We start from the raw sequence: 18,884 nt of genomic DNA, 5'->3' as shown, positions 1-18,884 counted from the left end.
GATTCGACTAAGTTTGCAAGGTTTGTGAAATTAAATGTTCATTAGTCATTCAAAGATTTGTTTAAATGATATAGATGCGTATTTGCTGAAGGCAAACGAGAAAGTATTATAATGTTGCCTTTCTATTACTAATAATATTAAAGCAATCGTTATAATACTTTTTTGTATACATTTTAATTCCTTTGTTTAACAGTTCTATCTGATTATTAGATAGGCTTATCCATATTAGACATAACTGAACGACGACAGTGAACGAGGGAGAATGTGAGCACTGTGTGCTCAGGCGCTGCCGTTCTCGGCGCCGTCAAAATAAAAGTCCGGTGCGAACACATCGGCCAAACAGAAAAAATTTATCGGCCAATGCCGATATTTGAAAAATGCCAAATATTGTGACCACTAGTCACAAGCGGGACTTTTATTTTAACAGCTCTGAGATGTTTTACTTTAGTAAATACCAAAAGGATTATTTTTAGCAAATATTATGCAAAATCAATTTAATCACAGCAGTTGTTATGCTTGTGTTTGTGTTTGTGCTGTCTTTAAATTGAATAGTGTGATATCATATATATATTGTCTTAAAGGGGTCATATGATGCTGCTAAAAAGAACATTATCTCTTTGGTTTTGAGACTTTAGTGTTTGCAACTTTACAGATCTTCTTTATGCACCAAGAGCTTGTAACACTCTAAAGAGAAAGGAAAAATTGAAATCGCATCATATGACCCCTTTAATTTCAGCCATCATAAAACCACTACATTATATATGTTAACGTGTTAATATGCTGACCTATCTGCAATGGCACCATGGTACAGTAATGATATATGTGCAGTGCAATATATATTTGTATAATATTGTATATATAGGCCAATATTTAATCTTTAAAAACTTTAATAGTTCAATAGCTGTGAAATGTTAAGCAAATATTAAAATGAATATCCATTTTTCCTACTATAATTTACAATGTTTTGATGCCTAAATTAACTTGTAGCATTTAAAGTGATTGATTTTATTGTTTAGTGTTTTATTTTTTCATTTATTTAGACAAAATATTATGGAATTTTAATATAATCATTTTTTTATCAGTTATCGGCAGTATTATACTTCAGATTATTATATTTTTCATTACGAATTTAAATCAGTTTTTATTTTTATTATTTCTGTTTTCATTTTAATTTGAGTAATTTTGTTGTCTTTTGATCATTTTTAGTAGTTTTTTTTCTATATATCTATATAGTTTTTATTCAATTTTATTTCAGTTTTAGTTTGTTATTTTAGTGCATCAAGTCAACTAAATTAAAATTGAGAAATGTTGCCTTGGCAAGTAGCTGAAATAAATAGTTTTTTATATATAATTGTATTTCAAGTAACAATTTTTGTATGGTTTTAATTTTAATTTCAGTTTTAGTTAACTCTATTAACCCTGGTTATTGGTCAGAAGATTAAATGATTATATGCGCATTAGCATTCGCTAGAATTTTAGTATTCATCACTAAGTTACATGGTACTACCTAACATAGTACTACCATGTTACCATATCCAAAAAGTCAGTTACTGAAAGTGCATGATTGACATTGACATGATGTTGCATGATGTTTTGAATAATAATCTGTATCTAATGATGCCCATGATCTCCCAGGCTTCGTTTCTTCTAGCCCGCTAGCCAAGCATATCGTGCGCAGGTGATTTGCCTGAGGTCACAGAGGGGCATATGGTCTGTTTTTATCACGTTATCATCATATGGGTGTTTCCAAGGGCATCTGAGCCTGTCGGTGAGAGGCTGGAAGTCACTGGTCTGGAGCGGCTGCTTGAGACATGCCGAGTGTATTGTGTAACTGTAACAAGGTGTGCTAAAATTAGCCAGTAAGGAATGACATCAGACCGTTATCATGACTGTCTCAAGTGATTTTCATAACGCAGGTCTTGCTGAAAATAGACTCAAGGAGGCTTTTGAAAGACAGAGTGTGTTCTACATTTTGTTCCCATGTGAATATCATGAATATTTGCGCATCAAACACCTGCGTGTTGTTTTCATTTCTGATCTGGCTCTGTTGATGCTTTTGGTAAAGAGCTAGATGTGCATAACTGTTCTTCTTCTTAACAGTTCACCCAAAAATAAAACATTTGCTTCCATGGAACACAAATAGAGAACAGAAGTGTCCCTTTTAAGCCATTTTTGAACTGATTTTTTGGGTTCCACGTCAAGTTCAATGGTGTATTTTCTTCTCTGTCTGTTTCTTCAGGGGGGCCTTCTCAGTGGTGCGACGTTGTGTCAAGCTGTGCACGGGCCAAGAGTATGCTGCCAAAATCATCAACACCAAAAAGCTCTCGGCAAGAGGTAAATCTTGACTGCTTGAAAATGTTTTTGGACTGGGAAAAGAGGGTTGGTTTGAACTTTGAGATGGATAATATGGCTAAAAAAAACTGTGGATATTTTGGGTCTTTTACAGATATTTGATACATACCTTAGTATTTATGTACAGTGGTCTGAAATTGCTGAAAATAATAGGTTTGTTTCAAGCAAACAAATTGGAATTATTATTTAAATGCAGTGTTAATTTCGTTGACGAATAATTTTCGTCATAATTTTCGTCAACAACATTTTTTTCACTGACGATAACGAACTAAAACTCTTTTTGAATGACAAAAACTATGACGTAAATCTATTGACATTTTTGGTGTATCAGTACATTGCATCCATTGCAGCTGTGCATTCGGTTTTAAAGGGATAGCTGCCTAATTTAGTTGCTATTGTCCAAGTCATTGATGTTAATCAAGCAGCAAAGGAAAGACAGAAAATCACGCATTGCTCTTGACTGAAAAACTTTAGTAGCCCTAAAGATTAGTCTAAATTTATTTGTAGAAATAAATATGTCTGCTTGAAAGAATGAAGAATATGGTAAACAAGTTGCTATAAAGAATGCATACTTAGCCTATATAACCATTGGTATTTCATTAAAAACAAGACCATGTTCTTGTTCTTTATGAGAAGTGGTTTTATTAATTTTAACAATAAAGGCATGTTGTGTGTCACAGCCATTAAATCGGTGTCTATCATGCAAACAATCAGAATATTGTACCTGGTGGGGAGTGCACAATGTAAACATGAAACATATGCCATTACCTATATTGTACTGTGGTACAGTTCTGGAGGCCCTTCATAATGCAGAGGTCAACTGCTTGCTCTGCCAATAGTTAGAAATGGCACTATAGTGTGCAGTGTTTAATAAACAGCTGTTTTACTAAATTCTGCTGAGGTGAAATTCAGTGCAGTCATGTATCGTGCTACGTATCGTATCGTGGCCTCTGTATCGTGATACGTATCGTATCGTGACTTTGCTGGTGATACACAGCCCTAGTGTACATATGAACCGGCGGGACATAAGATAAAATACACTTGCTGCACGTCGCATAAAACGTTCAAAAATGTCATATGAGAAGAGCAGACATATGGATAAATCTGACGACGCAAGAGAGAACTCAATTCGATCCGGTTTTTTGAGAGCAGACACTGAAGCATACACACACACACACAGAAAGCGCGTCTCACAGCGCGCGAGTACTCTCTCGCGTCGCATGAATGGAGAATTACACACAAAATTATGTTGAATTGTCCGTTTTGACGAGTATTCACGTAAACACAGTTGATTACGTCTTAAGTGAACGTAAACAGCAGGGAGAACTTGTATCAGTACATTGCATCCATTGCAGCTTAAAATCTTATGATATTTAGTCAACTAAAACTAGACAAAAACTAAAAACAATTCAGATGACTAAAATATGACTAAAACTAAATGGCATTTTAGTCAAAAGGCTATGACTAAAACTAAATCAAAATTTGCTGTCAAAATTAACACTGTTTAAATGACATACTTTTCTTATAAAAAAAATTGGCATAATTTTTGGAATACAATTTTTAATATTCTTTATATATATATATATATATATTTAAAGTACGCTACCATTCAGAACTTTGGGGATGGTAAGATTTTTTAAGTTTTTGAAAGTTTGTCACCAAGGCTTCATTTAGTTTATCAAAAATACAGTAAAAACAGTAATATTGTGAAATATTATTGCAGTTGAAAACAACTGGTTTCAATTTTAATATATTTAAAAATGTAATTTATTCCTGTGATCAAAGCTGAATTTTCAGCATCATTACTCCAGTCTTCAATGTCACATGATCCTTCAGAAATCATTCTAATATGCTGATTTGCTGCTCAAGAAACATTTCTGATTATTATCAGTGTTGAAAACAATTGTGCTGCTTTAGATTTTTGTGAAATCCATGATACATTTTTCAGTGAATAGAAAGAATGGCATTTATTTGAAATATAAATCTTTTGTAACGATATAGATGTAATTTTTGATCAGTTTAATGCATATTTGGATAATAAAAGTATTCATTTCTTTCAAAACAAAAAACCTTACTGAGCCCAAACTTTTGAAAGGTCGTGTATTCTAAAAAAGTATAAATAGAAAAATTACCGTCGTTTCTGACAAAAAAAAAAAAAAAAGTACATATGCTATGGAAGTCAGTGGCTACTCTTCAATATATCTTCTTTTGTGAATTATACCTTTAATGCTAATTCTAGCAGACCCGAAAAATGAAATTTTGAACTTATAAATGAGCATAATATGGTCACTTTAAATGACTAGGGGAATATAAAGATGTCAGCGCTTGTAATAGACATGTTTGTTGTGGTGCTCTGTGATATTTTGGGTGGAACTGGTCTGTGTGTGTTTTGGGAAGTGTTGGCGCACTTGGGCCAATCATACAGTCTGCAGGTCATCACAGGTAGCCTGACCATTTGGCTCACCGCTGACAGCATGTCAGAACGGCCAACATGCCAAGAGCACGGGACTCATGTACACGCTCGAACACACACCCACGGCTTCAAGTACTCAAACACAAGGGCTTTTGTTTGATGCTGCGCTTCTGAAACAAAGCCAGGCCACACTTCAAGTGGAAAAAGTTCAGATTGACGCTTCGTCATCGCTGCTGTTGTTTTGACTCAGCTTGTGACCACATCTGACACCTCACTGTCCCCTGACACCCATGCGAAGATTCGCTTTCACTCAGACATCAGGGTACATTCATATTATTGCGGTTTTGCTCCGGAAGCAGGGTTTCGATGTCATGTGAAGGCAGTGCCAGCGCTGAAAGAGTTAATGTGGCAAGTGGAAACTGGAACAAATGTGAGAGGGCGGGGCCTGGGTGGAGTGATTGACACCGAGCGTAGCCAATGACGACACAGCCCCTTCCTCAGCAAGGACTCTCTTATTATACAACAAGAGCTGCTTTGGGGAAGTTGTGATTTGCTGTGAATACTTTATATGCATAATCGCAGCACCTGCAATGCAGTATGGAGTTGACCTGGATTTACCCAAAGTGTCACACACATACATGCAACACAGGAGTAAAACCACTAGATTGATCGGGGCAAACGACTCCAATTATAACGGCTTACTGCTGGGATAAATAGCAATAAAATCGATTGTTTGAGCTGGAATTGTTCCTTGCAGTCCTATTATCCTGCCATGCAAACATGAGCACAGTTGCATTTGATTGCATACAGTTGGTCTCAAATAAGCGGCGTCCTCTGTGTGAAACACTGATTATCTTTAGTTTGCCTCCTGGCAGATTTGTTTGCATCAAAATTGCCTGTATTTATTTGTCTTGGGCATTTTGTTGGAATATGTTCTTTGCCTATGATGAACTGATTGTCGCTTTGGATAACAGCATCTGCTAAATGTGCAATTAATCAATTCCCAATAGAAAAACTAAAGTCCTGGCCTATGTTTTTTATGGTTGAATATCCCGTTTTAGGACAGCACTATTAATCAAAGTAAATTTGGCTGCATAATTTGGGCAAAATTTTTTGAGATTAAATGTCAATAACTATCAAATTATTTTAATAATAATAATAATAAACAGTCATAAGTTAGCTTTTAATTGCCATTTTACACACTCTGAGTTTTAGAAGTTGATTGGGGTTTTGATACGAGTTATTTTTGCAGCTTGCTGAAGTATTTGTTTTCTGACGAAATGAAAGCTTGATAGTGTAATGTTTGAAATTAAGACAACCATAAAAGTTGTCTTGAGAGCAATAAATGTTAGTATTGTAATTTTACAGTTTTACTGTCGATTATTTTTCATAAAACGATAATTACAGAAGTAATCTTTATTTTTTCTGCCAAAATAAAGCTTGATAGTTTGACATTCGAAAATGAAGAAATTAAGACAACAATAAATGTAAGTATTATAATTTTATAGTTTTGCTATAAAATACAATTGTTTTTTCATAAAACATGTTTATTTTACAGTAGAATATTACAAAAGTAATATTTCTTATTTTTCTGACAAAATAAAAGCTTGATAGTTTAATGTTTGAAAATTAAGATCACTATTGAACAGTACTGTAATTGTACCGTTTTATTGTCAAATAAATTATTCTTTCTATTTTTTTATTTTACAGTAAAATATTACAGTAGTAATATTTAATAGGAATTTAGTTTAATATTTTAATAATTATAATAATAATAATGACGTTTAAGTTTTTCAGTAAAATCTGGAAATGTTTTTTTAACAAATTTAATTGCCATTTTAAAATTGCAATTGCAGTTAAAAAAAAACAAAAAACACAATGAGTTTTTTCCCCAAATTGTGCCACCCTTATGAAATATGTCGCATTACGTAAATGGGTTGGGAATGCCATTTCATGAGGTAATTTACATATTGATGGGATTCAGGAGGTAGTTTACAAATGTCTTAGAGGTGCAGTGACATTCATTTAATTTGAAATGTTAGACATTTGTGAGTGTTTTTGACTGTAAGTGAACTTCAGAGATATAATTAAAATGCTTGATAATTGCAGAATGTGACTGTAATGTGAGTGATGTACACAGGTGTGCTTCATTACTGTAGTCTGGTGATGAGATGGGATCGGATGAGTCTTTCTCTCTCGTCTCGGCAGGGTCTGATGCTCTTTGCTGCAGAGGCGTTTTGTGGTGTTTGGGTGTCAGCATTCTCACAGCTTCACACCAGTCGCACTGCTTGATGTGACAACTTCACGAGCTGTTGTGTGTGTGTGTGTGTGTGTGTGTGAGTGTGTTTGGGAGGGTTGCAATGAGGCCACAGTAATGTTCTGTAAACTGACTATAGCTTCAGTAGCAGTTTATATGAGTGATATCATACATTTTTTAATAACGGGGGAAAAAGTTCCAGGGATTCACCTCCTTCGGCAATCCTACACACAGGTGACTCTCACTGACCGCTCGCACCAACCGGACGGGGAGGGGTCGTGTGACTTGTTACGCTCTTCGCTGCAGACAACTGAGGGAGTCCTGCACTTTCCGTCTTTGATGACATGTAAAAAAACTGTGCATACCGCAGGAATGGTATAACGGAAAATTTTAGTGGTTTTGTAACCGTGACTTTTCCAAACCGCGGTATACCATGAAACCGGTTATCGTCCCATGCCTAGTTAAAGTTAAAGGTTCAGTTCAGTTAAAGGTTACTTAATGTTTAAAAAAAAATTTTTTTTTTTCTTAAAGGGGTCATATGATGCGATTTCAAGTTTTCCTTTCTCTTTGGAGTGTTACAAGCTGATTGTGCATAGATAAGATCCCTGAAGTTGCAAAGACTAAAGTCTCAAAACCAAAGAGATATTCTTTATCAAAGTTAAGACTCTGCCACGCCCCCCTAAAACGGCTCGTTCTAACACGCCCCCACATATCTACCTCACTATGTGGAAATATTTGCATAATGCCGCCCAAATGTGCACGCAAAGAAAGAAGGTGTGGTTTCAGCAACTTGCAACAGAACAGCAATGCATTTTATGGACGACCGTTTCGTGAACCTAGGAGAGGAGGTAATTCTGACTTTGCTATGACAATCTAGCGCTTCTGAATCAGCTACTGTTTTGTTATTAGTCAAGTCAAAAGGAGGGGGCTTTGTAGAAAACGAAGCGTTTGAGAGAGGCGGGGCATAGAGGACCGTACAGTATGTACAGTATTTGAAAAATAATGTGTTTTTTGAACATTAAAGCATGTCAACATATTCTGTTACACCAAATACACCAAATAATGATCTTTAAAAAAGCATCATATGACCCCTTTAAATGTTTTTTTTAGGTAAATTTTAGGTAATGATAATAACCATGTACAATATTAGTATTTTTACTGTATTTGTGATTAAATGCAGCTTCGGTTAAAAAATCATTAAAAAAAATAATTAAAAAATCTTCCCAACCTCAAACTTTTGAGTGGTGTTTTTGTACCAAAATACTCCTTTTTTTTTTTTTATGACCATTTTACACCCTCTATCATACAATTGGGTTTTGATACATGTTCTATTTGCAGCTCAGAAGAAATTTATGTTTTTATAGTACATCAGAAAGAAAATTTGATTTCTCATGTTAAACATCACCAGTCAGACTTTTAATGATAGCTGCGATCCATATTAGTCCATTTGGGAACTCTCAATGATGCTGGGATGATGGACAGCCAGCCGTGTGTGTTTTTATCAGGACTCTGAATCGTGAAGCGCTGTAGACGATCTGCGGCCTCTTTCCCGTATGACTCATGCATGGCAGACAGCAGGCTTCCTCCGTGGGGTGTGCCGGAGCGGTCCAGGCCTCTCGGCTGCGCTCATCTGTCTCTCCATATCACGCAGATTCGTTTGAGTCGAGCGTGTGCTCCACACTCAAACTAGTAGAGGTTGCGCGATCTCCAGCCGCCGGTTGGCCGCGTGGTTTACAGTAGACCCTGTGGTCTGCGTGATGCTGAGTCTGACCTTTGCTGCCTTGTTTGAAGTGATGTGCAGACCGCTTTAACAAGATCTGATCTGAGATCAGTGTGAATTGAGCAGGAACTGTTTGACTGGAGAGAAAAACAAATATCACAATCCTTCAGAATTATATATAAATTATTATATAAATATTCATGGTCTTATTGTGCATGGTTCATTGGTTTTCATAATCTTTCTTCATAATGCAATGGCTTTCTCCACCTCTGAAATGACTTTTCTGCTGATGGAAGAAGGATGTGTGGGTGGGGAAAAATAATGATGATAATCAATTGTCACGATCGAACCAAACCCCTGTGGATTAAATAGTGCCAACTTACTATTTCATGACATTTCAGTGTAGTGTATTTGCATCAGCGTGATTTTCTAACAGTCTGAATCTACTGCAGTGGTGTTATTTTAGTGTTATTGGTATACTGTTGTAGTTTTTGGCAATATATCAGTGGGATATGTTTTACAAGAAAATCAAGAATACTATATAGGAATAAATAAGGAACACTTCAAAATTCCACATATTCATATAAATACACACACATGCATGTATATATTTAAGAAAAATATGTTTTGTTTATAAATATAAAATATTTATATTTAAATATAAATGAAATATAAATATATAGTATATATACATGTAAATATTTTTAAAATATATACATGCATGTGTGTGTATTTATATATACATAATAAATATACACAGTACACACACATATATTATGCAAACAAAAACTTCTATTTTGGATGCGATTAATCGCGATTAATCGTTTGACAGCACTAATCAGATTAGATTGTATTTTTATATTTTCTGAATGATTTTAGTTTTAGTAATTTTGTTGTGTGTTTTTCTCCTTTTTTTAAAGTCTTTTTTAATGGTCTGTATAATTTTTATTAGTTTTAGTTATAGTATTTAGTTTGGGTTATTTTAGTACTTTGAGTTAAACTAAACGAAAATTAGAAATGTTGCCTTTGCAAATAGCTGAAATAGTTTTTTATATTTAATTTGATTTCAGTTAATTTTTAGATTTTTTTATGGTTTTAGTTAACGATAATAACCCTGATTTGCTGTAATACTTGGTAATCTGGCATATGTTGGTTAGTTAACTTGCGTGCGGTTCACTAAAATTCATGTGAAAGTGAAAGGGCTAACATGGTTTTCTAGTAGCTAAACTTCCTCAAAGTTCATGAAATTCCACAAAAGATTTCTGCAAACTGTTAATTGGTTAAAAAGGCTTTTTTAACATTTAATTGCTCCATCTGCAGTTTCTCCATTACATGAGGCTTAACACGGACCCAATTCTTTTCCCAGATCACCAGAAGCTGGAACGGGAAGCCCGTATCTGCCGTCTGCTTAAACATCCCAATATCGGTGAGTCCATTAAAGTCAGCTTCACAAATATACCCAAACTTCTCCATTCATGACGTAATCAATGTGAAATCCCTCTTTAAGGATGCAGGTGCCACACGGTCTGGTTTGAATTAGCTAAGAGGGGCATTAATATAGAAAGCATATGTTTTCAGCCCATGAAACTGCTCTTCGAATTGTGCTGTTTGAGTTTGAGTGAATGGCAAATGAAAGTATGTCATGAAATTATGACTCTCTTTCTCTTTAATGCAGTGCGGCTCCATGACAGTATATCAGAGGAAGGCTTCCATTACCTCTTATTTGACCTGTAAGTGCTTCCATATAATATGGCGCATTATATCCCTCTCTCTCTGCTTTGTTTTTGCTCAGTGCGCTTCAACAGACGCCCACCCACTCTACCTTCCCCTCGCATCTCTCTTTATCTCTCGCTCTCTCTCTCTCTCTCTCCCCCACTCGCTTGAGAGCCAGTTTCCATAGCAACAGAGCTGGGCTGCCCAGCCAAAGAGAAATCCTGCAGCAGGAGTTTCCCCCCCCCCGAAGCCCCAGTGTTCTCTCTTCTAGAGGATTCCCCCATCCATACTGCTCTCTCTCTCTCTCTCTCTCTCTCTCTCGCTCGCTTAATTTTCTTGTCATGCACAACCACACTAGATCAATACTGCTATCTTTAGTTTATCTTCCTTAACTGTACTTGTTTAATAAATGCTGCTTTATTTATTTATACATTCTTGATACATTATTTGCTACTTTTGATACAAAAATTTGCACTTTAGTTTACTTGCAAATTGAAGTATGCGATCTCTAAATACTAAATACTGTGCCATTGGTTGAGCCAGTCTGTTCTCATGAATCAACCGAACGAGACCCAACCTAGCATAGGACAAAGTATTTTTCTTATGCTAGTAATTGTAAAAAAAAAAAAAAAAAAGGTACTGAATAACACAAATTTATTTAATTTATTCTTTTTGGTTAAATTGCTACTTCCTTGATTCTTATTTTATTTTATTTTATTTTATTAATATTTGTTTATATAACCAAAAATATTTAATTTAAAATAAGATTTGATTATTAATTTAATTATTATCATTTATTTTTTATTATTATATTAGTTTTATTAGTAGTTATGTTTTACATTTATTATTATTTTTATTTAATAACGATTTATTTTTATATATAATATTTGAATTTATATTACAAGTTTAATATATTTATTACCATTTATTTATTAGCTGTTTATTGTTAGTTTTATTCTTTTTATTACCAGTTTATTTAATTTAAAATATTTAATTTATTATTTTATTAATATTATTATTTTATTTTATAATATGTTTATTGCATCCAAAAATATTTAATTTAAAAATATTAACATATATTAATTAATTATTTTGAATTAATTAATTAATGTATTTATGTAGTATTCGTTTATTTTATTAATTTTATTAGTAGTACATTTGTAAATTATTTTTTTAAATTTTGTTTTTACATTTGTACAATTTTTAAAACTAAATACAATTTTTACATTTTATTATATTAATATTTAATTTAATTTTAAATTATTTTCAATTCATTATTTTAAATGTATTTATTTATTTTTTAGAGTTTTGCTTCATTTTGTTTGCATTCTTATTTTATCTTTTATTTGACTTTTACTTTTCTTTAATTTGCTCCATTTCATTGTACCCATTGTACCCAGCCATGCTGCGAATGCTTTTTTTAATATGAATACACAGATTTTGCTCTGCCGGTGTAAAGCACACCAAACTGAAGTTGAAAAACCACAGAATAAATGTGAATATGGTGACCGTGGTACCGATATCTTCTCTCTCTGTCCTGTAGTGTGACGGGTGGAGAGCTGTTTGAAGACATCGTAGCCAGAGAATATTACAGTGAAGCTGACGCCAGGTAAAACAGCATCTCCATTTCCTCCTGTTGTCCTGTCCAGACCCTCACCACGGCCTTTTCCTCTCCATCCTCCCCATCCACACTTCTTTGTTCTTCTCTTTTACATGCATTTTAACCAGATAAACGTGTGTTTTGCACATATTCTAGCATAAAATGTGAGTAACAGTGATGAGTTTTGTTTCAGAGGCTTGTTAAATGTTTGAGGCAGTGTCTCGCTGCGGCGGCAAGCGTGGGCGGCAGCTCTCTCTGTGCGTCTACTTCTGCAGGTCCCTTTCCTCCGGTTTTCCCATCGGCTTCTTTTTTTCCATTCCATCTATTCCTGTTTTCCTCTCTGCATCAGATCTTCTCACAGACACACACACACACACACACACTGCAGTCGCCCTCAGGAGAAAAGCTTTAATCAATTTGACTGTGTGGGTATGCATGTGGGAGTGAGATATACGGCGAGAAACAGAACGAGAGATACTTACCGAGGGAGGAAACACAAGAGCTGGCGAGCGGTGAAACTACTGGAATCCATGAGCTCATCAGCCATATTCGTGGGTGTCACGATGCCGTCAGGACGGTGAAATGTATCCGTCCCCGAGGGCCGTAGCCCCTCCACCTGCCTCCACTTGAGCAATTGCTGAAAGTAGGCCTCTAATTAACACACATAATTACGGTGTCAGCTCATATTCAGCGCCGCACGTGCTGCAAACCTGCACACTCGCTTTATTTGAGTTTGATCTGTTTCCATAGCACTAGAAATCCCTGACAGAAACTGGATGTTCACACTTTCTGAAGAAAATTACGGTTTTCTTCACATTACTATGCTGTTGCTAGGGTGGTTGCTAGGTGATTGTCTAAGTAAAAAGTCTCTGCCGTTTAATTGTTTACAAGTCTGATCGATCGCTTTAAGGACACATCAATACATTTTTTATCAATGTTTATTTATAGCTATATTTATTTAAATAATTTTAAATACATACACTACTGTTAAAAAGTTTGGAGTGAGTAAGATTGATTAAAGTCTCTAATGCTCACCAAGGCTGCATTTATTTGATTAAAAATGCAGTAAAAATAGAAAAATTGTGAAATGTTTTTACAATTTAAAAGAGCTGTTTTCTATTTGAATATATTGTAAAATGTATTTTAATCCTGTGATCATTTACTCCAGTCTTCAGTGTCACATGATCCTTCAGAAATCATTCTAATGCTGATTTGCTGCTCAAGAAACATTTCTGATTATTATCAATGTTGAAAAAAGTTGCTGCTTCATATTTTTGTGGAAACCGTGATATATTTTATTCAGGATTCTTTGATGAATAGAAAGTTCAAAACAACAGTGTTTATTTAAAATATAAATCTTTTGTAACATTATAATGTCTTTATTATAAATATCTTTACTGTCACTTTTGATCAATTTAATGCATTCTTGCAGATGCATTAAAGTAATAATTTCTTTAAAAAAAAAAAAAAACTTACTGACCCCAAACTTGTATTTTATTTTTTAATATTAAATGTAAAATGAATATACCTATAAAATAATGAATACATTTAATTATATTTAAGAATTATTATTTGAATATGTATTTAATTTTTTTTTCCATGACGGTCTTTTACAATTTCGTTTTCTTCTTCTTCTTTTTTTTTGCAAAAAGAAAATTCGCTAGAAGCTGGAAATGTTCACCTGTAATGTAACTCATAAATTCATAAGCACATTACTGATAGGTTTGTAATTTTTAATACCTTCTTAATAATTCTTCCCGAGACTTTTTTTAGTCTTTTTTCCAGTTTTGAAACCTCTATAAAACCTCAATAATTTAAGTTAAGTAGCTACATATTTTAGTGACAAAGCAACAGAAATGTAGAAAACATGAGAGGAAACCAAATGTTTCAGCTTAAATAAAATTTAATACAAAATCAACAAATGTTTTTCAGTGGCAGTGTAGCACCGAACTTAATGTAAAGTGACTTTTCTCCCAACTGGCCCAAAACGCTGTCACACTGTTCCCGGGTCAGCAGGCCATCTTTACTGTTGAGCCTGTATTAGATATGTGTGTTAAAGGAACACGCCACTGTTTTTGAAAATAGGCTATGTTTAACTCTAGGGGAGTTGGAAAATGAGCCTATTTTCAAAAATAGTGGAGTGTTCCTTTAAAAATACCGTCAGCATCTCAGAAACCAGCCGTGCTCTCTCTCAAACACCCAGACACACACAAACACGGATCATTTCCAGATCTTCAGCTCTACTCTGTTTGATTCATCCACCCTTCCCTCCATTTCTCCATCCCACATGTGATCGGCAGCTTCACAGGAAATGATGCGTCCGGCTGCGCTGCTATTGTTCTGCGTTGTGTAACATCAGGGCTTTCACCGTTATCACTCGTCTCATTTCATCACTCTTATCAAACAGTCTCTCTAATCTACGTTGTTCCTTTCCCGCGCTCGTCTCCCCGTGACTAACTCACCACCTCCGTCACGGCTCTCGCCCCTTATCCTTTCTTTTTCTTTTTCTTTCCCTTCTGTCCTCTCCTCTCTTACAGTCATTGTATCCATCAGATTCTAGAGAGTGTCAATCACATTCACCATCATGACATAGTGCACAGGGACCTGAAGGTCAGTATGGGAAGTGCACTGGCCCACTGCATGTGTCATGTGACTCTTACCTGTTTCGAGCCGCTCATGTGTCTGTCTTGAATTGTACTTCTGGGAATTTTGGTGTGTTTCTGCATTCGCTGGCTGTTTTCACTCTCGGTTTGATTGTTTGGTTTGAACCCGAGTTCGATTCCCTTCATGTTGACCCTGCAGGTCTCTTTTTACATTGTGTTATTTGGCTACAATTTGCAGTGGATTCCATACTTAACTCTATAATGCCTACTGTATCATATTTGATACACAAATTTCTAAGGCCTTCAAATTATGAACAGTATCTAAACTAAGTATTTAAATATCATCTTACTAAGAGATATTATTGGGAGATATAGAGTGGCAACTGATATTTATATGCATTTTATGTAAGTATCTGCTATACTGTTGCAAGCTATCAGAATTTCATCTTTTTTTTTGGCTACTTGAATATCAGCAACTGTACCGAATTTCATATTTTTGCTCATTTTGGGCCTTTGAATAAAATTTAGGTGTTTTTTTCCTCAAGTATGATCTCCATATTCTCACTATAATATACTACATGAGCCATAAAAACCTGATGTATCAAATACGGTACTCAACAAAAAATACAAACTTTTAGAATTTTTTACTTTTTAGATTTTTTTTTAAAGATTTTGTCTAAAGTTTTAATATACTCTTTAACCGTTTAAAAAATATATATACTTTTTTCTGATTATTATTACATATGTCAGGATTTACAGGGTTAATTTGAGTTCTATTGCAAGCACTAGCAGCTTTTTTTTTACCATTATAGCAAGAAAACAGTGTAGGAGATGGCCTAAAATTGAAAACATGTTTTTTTTTTTTTGGTTTAGTTTTACTATCAAAGCTTATGCACAGGGCATTGTGGATGAATTGCGAGAGATGAGAAGCATGTGCGTAGTTTGGTCTGAATTCCTCCACAGATCAGTTTTCATGTTGTGTTATTTGGCTCTGATTCATGGAGCCAAGAGATGTGTACAGAAAAGCATCTGTGAAGCCAATTTCGAATTAGCAGCAAAGAGAAAGACAGAAAAGAAAGAAATTAGGCTTTATTGCTTTCACCTTAAAGTAGTAATTTGCAACCAAATTGTTCAACCAAAAATAATGGTGTCTGTCTTTATTTACTCACTTCTTTGGGTTTCCAAACCTGCATGAATGACTTTCTGAAAATGTATTATTTATTGTTATTTATTGTTCATATAGTGAAAGTAAGTGGGATCTATTGTCGTTTTGACCCTAACCAGTTTTATTTTAGTATTTATACTTATTTACAGTTATATTATATTTATAATATTTTGAATTAGCTTTTATTTTTATTGGTTCAGTTTTCATTTTCATTTTAAATTTATATTTTTATTATTTTATTATAATATTTTTCATTTTAAGTTATTTCTGTGCTTTTGTCACTGTTATTATTATTATTTTTAAATTATATTTATTGTATTTAATTATATTTATTTTATTAGAATTATTTTAATATAGCTTAATTAACTTTTATTTCAGTTTTAGTTTTTGTAATTTTGCTTCAACTTATTTATTTCTGTTAATTGCCAAGGCAACATTTCTCATTTTCATTGATAAGTTTCATCTAATATTTATATTTCATTTCAGCCTGCTGAATATATTATTTTATTTTATTTTAGCTTTGGACTTGCTGACAGAGGAAAAATGGTCAGGGGTTGCTCTGTTTTTGCACAGGAGACTTAATTGAGTTCTCATTTATTTCATTTAACCATCAACATTGTCTCAGGTTGTTCTCTTAAAATTCCAGTAAGAGTATAAAGTTATAAAATTAATATGAATAGTAGGGTTGTGACGGTGAGGAAATTTTCCCACCGGTTAATCGACGTGTGACAACACCGGTAATACCGGTATCACCGTGGGGGCGGGGCGTTCCCTCTTTTCCTCTTTTACTGAACTAAATGATTTTTATTTCTATAAAAAATCAAAACGACGGTGGGGGTCGGTGCCGCGGTGGGCAAGTGACGTAACCGGTGTTGCAGCTTAACACCGGTATCACTGTCAACACCATCTATCGCGGCAAGCCTAATGAATAGCATAAATCAGATCATGTGGTCATGCGAGAATTTGGTGTTTGAGTTCATATTGAGACTTGCATACTTAAAATCTGTTTGCTCTCAATTTATTTATATTTTATTTCAGCTTTCTTTCAATTACAGAAAATTTTTATATTTTAGTTATACCAACCCACTGACCCAAACATTCTTCAAATTATCTTCATTTACTTTCCACAGATGAAAGAAAGTCGGGTTTGGAATGACATGGCGTTGAGTAAATTTTTGGGTGAACTATCCCTTTAAAGGTACTAATATACACCCTTTAGGGGTAGATAAGGTATATTTAACGGTTCTGCCCCATTGACCAAACCAGCCGAATTATGCCGTCATATGAACTCGGGTCAGCACCAGACGCTCTATTGTGAAAACAGCCGAACTGCTCTTGATGCACTGAGAGTGTCTCCTCACCCTCTCTGTCTTCTGCTCTCTCTTTGTTTCTTGTCTCACTGTCTTTCTTCCTCTCTGTTGTTTCAAAACAGTGTCATTTATCTTTGCAATTGGGTAATTCTCGGGTGCGTGTAATGCATTGTTTCAGTCAAGCGTCGCATTGAGGATGACAGAGTGCCGCTGTTTTGTTTATTAGTCACTTGAGTGAAGGGCTCTTTCAGAGTCTCGCAGCTTGTTGCGGTCTTGATTCAGAGGCTCAAATAAAGCTGCTGACTGTATCTGCTCTGTTCGGCCACACGATAGACAAACCTCCACTCATTTTAAATGGGGAATCATGGTAAAACGTGAGGTTACTGTTGATGCATTTCATATTGCCTCTTGACTTGCTGATGGGGAAAAAATAGTCAGAATTTGCTCTTTTATTTAGTCACATACACACTCAATTTTGAGGAGTGACACTGCATTTAAATACAGGAGTGAATCCCCTGAATTATAGTTTTGTTTGTGTACAGAACAAAACTCGTTCTTGAAATTGTGATGGCTGACACAGTTGTAACCATAGCACCGTTTTGCCATCCTGCGCGATTGATATTTGCTATTTTTGACCAAGTAAGATATTACAGCAACCAAAGACTCGTTATGTTGGGCGATTTTAACTAAACCACCGTCGACAGAGCCGTCGTGTTTTGTGTATGTATGGAAAGTTTGCTTTGCAGAGCACGCTCTTGAAGGGTTGCCATGTCCACTTATTATAAGTGACTTGTTATTAAGCATCTTTGGGCTTGTGTTTTGGGCTCGGCTCATAAAGTGAACCATTTTATGGAGATAATAAAGTAGGCAGGTGCAGGTCATGATATTTTGGTATGTGGCTTATTTCCAACATTACATGGTTTGATTTAAGTTGATTATGGGCTTTTTCTTATTTGCTGTATTTTATAGCATGATATGGCAACACTGAGTCAAGATGTACCTCGTTCCCTGTGATTTCTTGCACTGCAACTCTAACACACGTATGTCAAATATGCTATTAAAAACAGGTGTTCATTTAACAGGGTTTCGTTGACACTGCATAGAATTTCTGCAAATGCGGTTGTTACTACCTGAATTTTGCGGGAGTCAATTCGGTTGTTGAATGCGGTTGTCACTTCTGTAAATTACTGAACAGGATTAAGCACTAAAAGGTGAACCGAATTTAGCTGCAGTGTGTACGTGGCCATTGTTTAGGAGGCTTAATTGAGTTTTCATTGATTTCATTTAACCAAATTTGTCTCAGGTTGTAATCCTAAAATTCCAGTAAGAATATAGAGCTATAAAATTAATATGGATAGCTTAGCTCAGATCATTTGATATTTGAGTTCATATCGAGAATCAAAATCTCAATTATTGTAATATTGTATGTTTTAGATTGAGTTGTTTGGTGTGTAAAATTGGTGATCATATGTTAAAGGGGTCATATGATGCTATTTTAAAGATCATTATTTTGTGTATTTGGTGTAACAGAATATGTTGACATGCTTTAATGTTCAAAAAACACATTATTTTCCAAATACTGTACATTATTGTAGGTCCTCTATGCCCCGCCTCTTTCAAACATGTAGTTTTCAACAAAGCCCCCTCCTTTGACAAGCGCAGTCTGCTCTGATTGGCCAACTGACCCAGTGCATTGTGATTGGCCGAACACCACAACCACGCGTCAAAAATGAAACCCCCCTTACCATAAT

General features: G+C 34.8%; 1 protein-coding gene across 1 annotated transcript in view; it reads left to right on the top strand.

Annotated features, from left to right (window-relative positions):
* Nucleotides 1–18,884, top strand: part of LOC107706753 (calcium/calmodulin-dependent protein kinase type II subunit beta) — a 68,534-nt gene that overhangs the window by 4,563 nt on the left and 45,087 nt on the right. The window contains exons 2-5 of the mRNA XM_016510555.1: nt 2,240–2,334; nt 10,109–10,168; nt 10,418–10,472; nt 11,999–12,064. Of these exons, the coding sequence (XP_016366041.1) occupies nt 2,240–2,334; nt 10,109–10,168; nt 10,418–10,472; nt 11,999–12,064 (276 nt within the window). The remainder of the gene's footprint in view (nt 1–2,239; nt 2,335–10,108; nt 10,169–10,417; nt 10,473–11,998; nt 12,065–18,884) is intronic.

The sequence above is a fragment of the Sinocyclocheilus rhinocerous genome, unplaced genomic scaffold (assembly GCF_001515625.1).
Source record: "Sinocyclocheilus rhinocerous isolate Xijiao unplaced genomic scaffold, SAMN03320098_v1.1 scaffold864, whole genome shotgun sequence".
NCBI lineage: Eukaryota > Metazoa > Chordata > Actinopteri > Cypriniformes > Cyprinidae > Sinocyclocheilus > Sinocyclocheilus rhinocerous.
The sequence above is the reverse complement of the archived record's forward strand: the minus strand, read 5'-3'. Positions and strand labels throughout refer to the sequence as shown.